Source organism: Chionomys nivalis, chromosome 6 (assembly GCF_950005125.1).
Source record: "Chionomys nivalis chromosome 6, mChiNiv1.1, whole genome shotgun sequence".
Classification (NCBI taxonomy): domain Eukaryota; kingdom Metazoa; phylum Chordata; class Mammalia; order Rodentia; family Cricetidae; genus Chionomys; species Chionomys nivalis.
Genome location: NC_080091.1, coordinates 36,505,968 through 36,516,369, shown reverse-complemented (window position 1 = coordinate 36,516,369; position 10,402 = coordinate 36,505,968). Strand labels below are relative to the sequence as shown.

The 10,402-nt window shown below is 44.3% G+C and overlaps 1 protein-coding gene across 2 annotated transcripts in view; it reads left to right on the top strand.

Annotated features, from left to right (window-relative positions):
• The first annotated feature begins 410 nt into the window (after positions 1–410).
• The window catches only part of Thoc5 (THO complex subunit 5), a 36,064-nt gene continuing 26,072 nt past the window's right edge, over positions 411–10,402 (top strand). For both annotated transcript variants that reach the window (XM_057772925.1, XM_057772924.1), the window contains exons 1-5: positions 411–453; positions 2,901–3,019; positions 6,464–6,607; positions 9,152–9,265; positions 9,394–9,491. In XM_057772925.1, coding sequence (XP_057628908.1) covers positions 2,924–3,019; positions 6,464–6,607; positions 9,152–9,265; positions 9,394–9,491 — 452 coding nt within the window. In that variant the 5' untranslated portion in view covers positions 411–453; positions 2,901–2,923. The remainder of the gene's footprint in view (positions 454–2,900; positions 3,020–6,463; positions 6,608–9,151; positions 9,266–9,393; positions 9,492–10,402) is intronic.

The window sequence follows — 10,402 nt, the reverse complement described above, 5'->3', positions numbered from 1 at the left end:
AAGTCAAGTTAGAGCCGGGCGTGGTGACACAGGCCTTTAATTCCAGTGAGGCCGAGGCAGGCGGACCTCCGTGAGTTAGAGATCAGCCTGAACTGCACAGCGTTAAAGCTCAGCCAGTGCTACAGAATGAGACCCTGTCTCACACAGAGGAGGCAAATCCACTAGGGTCCAAGCTATGGCACAGCGACATTCCTGTGCTTCCTTGAGCATGTCGCAAATTCAAGTAAGTCGGCGGAGGGGACGGAACACAGGCTCTTGGTCCTCTTCGCCGCAGTTTCCCAGTTTCAGACGGGAGATTAGAAAGGTTTCCCGGCCGCTTATCCGCCCTTCCTTGCTTCCCATGCTGCATCTGGTCTTTGTATCTCACTTCCGGCCAATAGCTCTTTTGTTCCGGTTCTCTATAGTCGTGAGCCGGAAGTGGCCGCCTGGCTGGAATGCGTGAGGAGCATTGTGGTGAGCGAGAGTCGAGTGCTGTGGTTTGGGGTTGCGGGGCGCGCGGGGCCTGAGGTGCCGACGGAACGACGCGTATTCCCCGGGCTGGGGTGCTCACCTACGGGGCTCGTGGCTGTTTTCCCCTCCTGGGAACTAGCCGGAGCTCCATCCTTTCAGTCTCCGGGGGTGCTGAAGGCAGTGGAGGAGCTAACACCTTCCTTATGGTTCTTTTGCGTGTGTGTGAGGGGAAGCACTCCGGTGTGACGGTGGGATTTCCCAGGTTTTCGATGCCACCTTTGTGGCTTTTGTCAGATGAGCCGCCGCTTGATGAACTGTCACTCGCAGCCGCCCTGAGGCCCTTCTGAGAGACCGTCGCTCTCTTCACTTAACGCTGCGTACGCCTGCAGGGAGTCGTAGTGAAGAAAGATTAACGCATTTATTGCTGCAGCGTAAAGGCTAACAGCAATAAAAACAAAATGCGTACGTTAGGAGGGGAGGGAGGCTGGGCTTTTCCCCCCTAAAATCCCCTCTGTTTCCTAGCTAGCTGGCCGGACTTAATTTAGTTATTTCACTAAATATTTTATTTATCTTAATCTTAAGAAAAATAAAACAAGATTTTTTTACAAGTCACATTTGCAAAGGCCTAAGTAGTAAGATGTACCACCTGCCTTTTCTCAATGAAGTTTTTAAATGCAGTCACTGGAGTCCCTTCTGACCTGTAGCTCCCCCTGCTGGCTTCACATTCGCGGAGATCCTTCTGCCTCAGTCAAGTGTTGTGGTTACTGATGTGAACAGCTATGCCACTCTCAGGCCATCTTCCCGCCGTTTTTTTCCTGTGAGACAGAATTTTATTATGTGGTCCCTGCTGACGTTTAATCCACCATATAGCAAAGGATGATCTGGAACTTCTTATCTTGCAGCCTCTACCTCCAGAGTGGTTTTGACAGGCATGTCCCAGACAGTTTTCTCAGGTCCAGGAGTTCAAATCCAGGTCTTTGAGGAGGCTAGGCAAGCACTCCACCAGCCGGATTGCATTCTCAACTTCACAGTCACTTTCTAAGCTTAAACTGACTTTGGTAGAAAACTTGAGGTCTGTGTACCATAAACAGGAAACTGGTTGCACTTGTCTTATGATCATGATAGAATTGCATAATAAATATAAATAATGAAAACAGATGGTTATTGATAAATTCTACCTTAGTTTCCCTGTCCAGGGCTCTGAGAGAGAATCCATTTCTCATAAGAACCTTGACATTTGTAAATGCTAACAACAGAGTAGGAAACTAGATGTACTTGAAGCAATCAAAATTTGTCTTCGTGACTTTTGTTTTTTGAGACAGTGTCTCAGTATGTAGACCAGACTGTCATCAACCTCACAAAGATCCGTCTGCCTCTGCTCCTCACCCCCAGAGTGCTGGGATTAGAGGTGTCCACCCATCACACTTGGCCAGAATTTTTCTTTTTAAAGTTGAAAAGGGATAACACACAAGCTGGGCCGTGGTGGCACACGCCTTTAATCCCAGCACTCGGGAGGCAGAGGCAGGCGGATCTCTGGGAGTTCGAGGCCAGCCTGGTCTACAAGAGCTAGTTCCGGGACAGGCACCAAAGCTACAGAGAAACCCTGTCTCGAAAAAAAAAAAATCCCAGCACTTGGGAAGCAAAGGTAGGTGAATCTCTGTGAGTTCAAGGCCAGCTTGGTCTACAAAGCAAGTTCCAGGATAACCAGGGCTACACAGAGAGACCCTGTCTCGAAAAACAAAGAAAAAGAAAATGAAAAAGAGATAACACAGCATGGTGACTCCCAGCTATAATCTCAGCCCTGCTGAACCTGAGGCGGGAAGGTCTCCAAGTTGAATTCTGGAAAATCTTTTTGTTTGATAGAGTCTCTCTTTTGGTTAGTTTGGCTATCTGATTTGTCTTGGTTAAGAATCCACTCTTTCATTGGCATTTCTTTTTTCAAAAATGTTTCATTTCTTTTAATTTTATGTAATGTGTTTTGCCTGCATGTATGTCTGTGTGAGGGTGTTGGATTCACTGGTACTAGAGTTACAGTTGTGAGCTGCCATTTGGGTGCTGGAAATTGAACATGCATCCTCTGGAAGAGCAGCCAGTGCTCTTAACTACTGAGCCATATCTCCAGCCCTTTTCTTTCTAAAAAAAAATAAATAAATAAATAAATAGTTTTATTAATTCTTTCAAAATTTTGTGCAATATATTTTTCAGTTATCACTTTCTAAGTGTATATGTTTTGCCAACATGTATATCTGTGCACCACATATGCAGTTGGTATTTGCAGAGGTCAGAGGGCGTTGGGTGCCCTGGAACAGTAGTTCTAGATGGTTATGAACTGTCGGCTAGGTTCTGGGAGTCAAACAGGGTCCTCTGGAAAAGCTACAAGTGCTCCCTAACTGCTGAGACATCCATCCAGACCCTCTGGGAAATCTTTAAAAGCTTTCTCTTCTTAATAGCTCTCTGACCTGGAAGAGCAACAATGTCATCAGAATCCAGCAAAAAACGGAAGCCCAAAGTGATCCGAAGTGATGGAGCCCCAACTGAAGGAAAACGGAATCGATCTGACACAGAGCAGGTAAAGTTAGCCAGGGTTCTGTGCTGCTGGAAAAGTACAGACTGGCCAAATGACTGTCCAGGAGTGTGCAGGAGCTCAGGGACATGTGTCCAGAGACTTCTGGTTGTCCATACTAGACCAGGTAACTACAATTCCCATGATATGACAAAAGATGAATATTCACATCAAGTGCAAATATTGGGTATGATCAATACCTGCACAGAGAGCATGTCCAGCATGCTGTTCCCAGCTTTCCTGTGGTCCTAAGGTTTGCTTGCGCTAACCTCACAGCTCTAGAGCTTCCAAGACCAAGAAATTTCATTCTATTTTGTTGTTTCGAGACAGGGTTTCTCTGTAGCTTTGGAGCCTATCCTGGAACTAGCTCTTGTAGACCAGGCTGGCCTCAAACTCACAGAGATCCGCCTGCCTATGCCTCCCGAGTGCTGGGATTAAAGGTATACACCACCACCCAGCTTGGCCCAGGAGTTCTTGTCATCAGCAGGGTCTTAATTTTAAGTATATGGATGTTTTGCCTGCATCTATGTCTGTGCACACATGTGTGCAGTGCCTCTGGAGGCCAGAAGAGGGCATCAAATGCCTGGACCTGGAGTGAGATGGTTGTAAGCTGTTGTGCAGGTCCTGGGAATTGAGTCAGGTCCTTTGGTAAAGCACTGGTTGCTGCTAACTGCTGAGTTATCAGCCCCAGGCTAATTGGTTGGTTTCTGTTGTTTTGAGACAGGGTCTCACTATGTAGTCAAGGTTAGCTCCAAGCTGGAGATATCTTGGATCATCATTTGGATATACTTGGATTACTGGTGTGTGCCACCACAGCTGGCTTGTTTATTGAAATAGACTAAGGAAACAAATCAGATTAAATTTAAATTAAAAAGCAACATGGGTTTATGTGCCGATTAGTGGTAGAGCCTGTGTTCAGACTGTACAAGGCCCTGGATTAGAGCTTCCTATCAAGAAATAAGCCAATGCTTTTATAATTTGTATATTTGTTTAACTCACAGGCACAGATCTATTTTATTTTATTTTTGAGACGGGGTTTCCCTGTGTAACTTTGGCTGTCCTGGAACTCACTCTGTAGACCATTGAACTCACAGAGATCTGCCTGCCTCTGCCTCCCAAGTGCTGGGATTACAGGCATGAGCCACCACTCTCTGGTGACCTTTTTTTTTTTTTTTTTTTAAGATTTATTTATTTCTGTTTTAGTGCATTGGTGTTTTGCCTGCATGCATGTCTGTATGAGGGTGTCAGATCCCCTGGAACTAGAGTTACAGACAGCTATGAACTGCCATGTGGGTACTGGGAATTGAACATGGGTCCCCTGGAAGAGAAGCCAGTGCTTTTAATGGCTGAGCCATCTCTCCAGCCCAGGTAAAAGCATATAAACAAGCGCAGAAAATAAGTCCTCTTTTACCACCCAGAACTCATTAAGAAAACATTTTTATGTGTTTTAAGTTTTTTTGCCTGTGTCATGTGTGTGCAGTATCTGTAGAGATCAGAAGAAGGTGCTGGTTCCTATGAAACTGGAGTTACAGACAATTGTGGGCCACCATATGGCTGCTGGGAACTGAAGCTGGGTCTTCTCCAAGATCAACAGGTGCTCTTAACCACTGAGCTATTTATTACTCAGACTCTCTGAATTAATTCTAATACATTTAAATGGGAATTTATGGAAAGAATAAAGTGAAGAGAAAATGAAACACAGTTTTTCCCCTTAGTTTAAGGAAATCAAAATTAATGTAAGATTTTCTGTGTTTGCTCTGACTATAGCATTGCTAATTTGATTTTAGGTCTTGTGCTACAGTCCAAGCTGGCTTGAAGTCAACATTGTCCTGCCTCCATCTTCCAAGCGCGATGATTATAGGAATAGGCCACAATGCCTGGCAAATAGTGCTTTTTAAGTTTTTGTTTGTGTATATGTTTATATGTGTGTGGGTGCACATGTATGTGTGTGTGCACACATTGTATGTTTGTGTCTGTAGGCTGATATTGGGTGTTGATATTTGGTATCTTCCTTTACCTTATTTATTAAGGCAAACATCTGTGTTTATCTGGATGTGAAGTTTCCTTAATCAGCATGGACAATGTGATCCTAGCTTGTTTAAAAATAAAAATTCACAGTATTCACAGTGAAATTGTTTGGGTATGAGAAGTGAAATTACAGGCCATTAAAAAAAAATCTGTTGTGTATATTTAGGGTATGTGGCACTAGTGTATCATGGTGCACATCTAATACTCAGAGAATAGCTTGTGGGAGTCATCTCCTTCAGGTCTGGCAGTCCAGAACTCAGGTCATTAGGTTGACCTCAAAGGTCATATTTTACTTTGTTTTTGATATGTCTCTTTTCTTTTTTTTTTTTTTTTTTGGTTTTTCGAGACAGGGTTTCTCTGTAGTTTTTGGTGCCTGTCCTGGAGCTAGCTCTTGTAGACCAGGCTGGCCTCGAACTCACAGAGATCCGCCTGCCTCGATATGTCTCTTTTCTGAATTCTTGACATCAGGTATGCATTATTCCGTAATCAAAAAGGCACAGAGGTTCCTATTTTGAAAATGAGAAAAACATTTTAGGGGCTGGAGAAATGCCTCAGCAAATAAGAGCTCAATTAAACCGTTTGCAAAGGACCTAAGTTAAGCTCCTAGCACTTGTATTTGGTGGCTTAAATCCCCTATAGCTCCAGCTCCCAGAGCACCCAATGCCTTTGACTTCCACATGCCTATAACCGCTTTCAGATACACACGTATGCATAATTTCAAAATATTAAATTATTGCCAAGTGATGGTAGTATACCATTAATCCCAGCACTTGGGAGGCAGAGGCAGGTGGATCGCTATAGGTTCAAGGCCAGCCTGGTGTACAGAGTGAGTTTCAGGAGAGGTTTCAAAGCTACACAGAGAAACCCTATCTTGAAACCAAACCAAACCAAAACAAAAATAAATTATTGACCAACCTGGTCTACAGAGTGAGCTCCAGGATGACCAGGGCTGTTTCACAGAGGAAACCCTGTCTCCAAAAAAAACCCATAAATAAATAAGTAATTGAAAATTTTACTTGAGAATCTCTGGGTGGCTCATGCCTTTAATCCAAGCACTTGGGAAGACAGAGGCAGGCAGATCTCTGTTCGAGGCCAGCCCAATCACATACAAAGCAAGTTCTGGGACAGGCAGGACTACACAGAGAAATCCTGTGTTAAAAAACGAAACAAACAAACAAACCCAAAACAACAACAAAAGGACCAATTCCATAAATGCCCTGGTTTGGGGTTTCTTTGTAAAGTTATGGTTTGTGAAACAGTGTCTCACTGTGTAGTCCTAGTTGGCCTGGCATGGTGTAGACCAGACCGGTTGCACCAACACTGTAATGTTCTTACATATAGAAGGCTCTCATTCTTACTGTCTGTGATCCTGGCAGGGAGACTTCCATCCTCTACCCAAGCCCTTTCTCCTTTCCTCCCCAGGAAGGCAAATACTACAGCGAGGAGGCTGAGGTTGACCTGCGGGACCCTGGCAGAGACTATGATCTCTACAAGTATACTTGCCAGGAGCTACAAAGGTTGATGGCCGAGATCCAGGACCTGAAGAGCAAGGGCAGCAAGGATGTGGTAAGGAGAAAGGCTAGGCATGCTAAACCTGGTGTGTGTCTGCACAGCTGGGACTCCCTTTGCAGCCACTAGGTTCTTCCTGATCTTGTACTCTATCCCAGCTGTGATTAGGGTTGGAGTCTGGAGCTTCCAGAGAGCTGCCTATTAAATTGTTAGTCCAATCTCCTATCATAGTAATAAGAGTACAGTATTGCGGTGGTGGCACACACCTTTAGTCCCAGCACTTGGGAGGCAGAGGCAGGCAGATCTCTGTGAGTTCGAGGACAGCCTGGTTACACAGAGAAGTACAAGATAACTTTTTTCTATGATTATAATAATTTAATATTATCTACTTAATATTTTTTACATTTCAGGTATTCTGCTAACTATTGAGAAGTATGTGCAAGTAAATCATAGAGCCCAAAATTGTCTTGGATGTTAGATGAATTGGGCAGATATAAAACAGAACAGTATATCTAGAAATGAAACTGGTGGGTTAAAGAAGTATTCACTTTTTCCCAGCAGTCTTACTTATTTTCATGTATGATGACCAGTATTGTTAATATTATTACACTCTATAGCTCTATTATTATTACCAAGCTTCATAGCTGTTACTTTTATTACTGTCATATATTTATAAGAGTCCGAGTTTTATGGCATGGCATTGCTGTGGTGAGGGTCTCCATAGGATCAGTAGGTGTAGATATTATTATGTGAACTAGTTGCCTTCTTTCCTTTTTATTTCTTTCTCTCTTTGTTTTTATTTTATTTTTTTAAAATATTTATTTATTATGTATACAATATTCTGTCTGTGTGTATGTCTGCAGGCCAGAAGAGGGCACCAGACCTCCTTACAGATGGTTGTGAGCCACCATGTGGTTGCCGGGAATTGAACTCAGGACCTTTGGAAGAGCAGGCAATGCTCTCAACCACTGAGCCATCTCTCCAGCCCCCCTCTCTTTGTTTTTAAAACTCCCTATGTAGATCAGGATGTTGTTGAACTCTTGCCTCTGCCTTCTCAGTGCTAGGGTTTGTTGGAGGAGGGCCTGCTTGTTTGTCCTGGCTGCCCAGAACCGAAATAATCACACAAAAACTGTATTATTTAAATCACTGCTTGGCCTATTAGCTCTAGCTTCTTATTGGCTAACTCTTACATCTTAATTTAACCCATCTCCATTAATCTGTGTATCACCACGAGTTTCGTGGCCTACCAGCAAAGTTTTGGCATGTCTGACTCTGGCAGCAGCAGCTCCAAGGCATCTCCCTGACTCTGCCTTCTTCCTTCCAGAATTCAGTTCTGTCTTCCCCGCCTACCCAAGTTCTGCCCTATCAACAGGCCAAGGCAGTTTCTTCATTTATTAATGGTATCACTGCACACAGAGGGGACTCCCACATCAAGGGTTAAAGGCATGTGCCATCATGTTCCCCTCCTTTAAAACAGCTGACAGTTCTAGTTTCACGTTCCACAATGTAAGTGAAAGCTGCACTTTTTAAATCCTACTTCTCCCTACAAAACTGTTCTGTCTGTTAGGAAGGGGGAAGCCTTCCTAACACTCAGGCTCAGCACCCTGATCTTCTACTGAAACAGAACAAGAAATACAAAACTGATAAAGAGCCTTTCTGTCTGGCCGAGTCATGCCAGGCCGAGTGGCCACCATCATAGGACTACCCACAGTTGGCCTCATTCCAAGAGAGAGACTCGGGGGGATGTGGGATCATGGGCCCTTGCAAGAGGAGGAGGAGGAAAGAATGGAACTGGAGGTATCTTTCCGTGTTGAAATGCAGCCGTTGTGTTGTCAGTCAGGCTCTGGGCCTGCTCTTCCATCCGTTTCTGGTGTTAAATCCTTCATATTCTCTCTGTGTTTCTGACCACTGCCGTGTGTCTCTCTCACAGATGGAGAGCCATGGCTAAGATACACATCACAGATCGTGCAGTGTGTCTCTCTCACAGATGGAGAGCCATGGCTAAGATACACATCACAGACCACTGCTGTGTGTCTCTCTCACAGATGGAGAGCCATGGCTAAGATACACATCACAGACCACTGCTGTGTGTCTCTCTCACAGATGGAGAGCCATGGGAAAGATACACATCACAGATCATGCAGTGTGTCTCTCTCACAGATGGAGAGCCATGGCTAAGATACACGTCACAGACCACTGCTGTGTGTCTCTCTCACAGATGGAGAGCCATGGGAAAGATACACATCACAGATCATGCAGTGTGTCTCTCTCACAGATGGAGAGCCATGGCTAAGATACACATCACAGACCACTGCTGTGTGTCTCTCTCACAGATGGAGAGCCATGGGAAAGATACACATCACAGATCATGCAGTGTGTCTCTCTCACAGATGGAGAGCCATGGGTAAGATGTATACCCCAGTAGTCACAATAAAACTTAGGCATGCTGCTCTGCAGACTGTTGGCTACGTGGTCAGTCTTCTGTTTCCAGGCTCCCTTTAGAGTTTGTTTATGGCCTTGGATGGTGTTGGCTTGGCAGCAGCTAGGGTGTAAAGGGATCTGATCCATCATCTGTTGGTCTTTACCATTTTTTGTGCACAGGCCATTGAAATTGAAGAACGAAGGATCCAAAGCTGTGTGCATTTCATGACTCTAAAGAAGCTTAACCGATTAGCCCACATCAGGTTAAAGAAAGGAAGAGATCAGACCCATGAGGTAGAGTTGAAATTAATAGCCTGACTATTCTCTGTCCCCACTGTAACTGACTGACCCTTTGCCCCTTCTCTGACTTGCTGATGCTCAGTCTTGCCCTAAATTGCCCTGCTCACCTCGTCTTCCTTCAGGCCAAGCAGAAAGTTGATGCCTACCACCTACAGCTGCAGAACCTGCTCTACGAAGTGATGCACCTGCAGAAGGAAATCACCAAATGCCTCGAGTTCAAGTGAGTTTGGGGGATAGGGCTTTGATGTACATGTGGTAATGCTTGTTCTTCATGGTGTGAGTGATCCCTTTATAGGAGCATCAGCAAGCTTAAAGACTGCAGAATTTGGGGATTACTTGGAGTGGGAAAATCTTAAGCAATCATTTCAAACTACACAAAGAACTGTGGAAACCTCTCTGACCTTTTTTTTTTAAAAAATATTTATTTATTTTTTATGTATACAATATTCTGTCTGCATGTATGCCTGAAGGCCAGAAGAGGGCATCAGACCTCATTACAGATGGTTGTGAGCCACCATGTGGTTGCTGGGAATTGAACTCAGGACCTTTGGAAGAGCAGGCAATGCTCTTAACCTCTGAGCCATCTCTCCAGCCCCCTCTCTGACCTTTTGCATTTTGGGCTCAGCACTTGTTAAAAGCAATTCTTTCTCCTCAACATGTATTATTATTATATCTACGTACTGTGCTAGAATACCAGCACCTACTTGCTCTATTGAAAAAAATGTACCTGTTGGTCAACATCTTCCTCTCTAATACTATTTTTGACATTATGACAGTTGAAAATGTATAAAAACAACACGAATGTGATGCCCTATTCTATAATCGTTTCATTGTTTTGATGGAAGTTGGCAAAGTCAGAATATAATAGAACTCAGGCAGGTGGCCACAGAGAAGGATCATGAGCTTTGGAGTTAACATCCAGGCTTTGCCCCTCACTAGCTGTGTGATCTTGGACACATTGGAAAAAGAGCCAGGCAGTGATGGTGCACAACTTTAATCCTAGCACTCGGCAGGCAGAGGCAAGTAGCTCTCTGAGTTCTAGGTCATCCTGGTCTACAGGGTGAGTCCCTCAATAGCCAGGGCTACACAGAGAAACCGTCTCAAACAAAAAAGAAAAATGGGGGGAAAAAG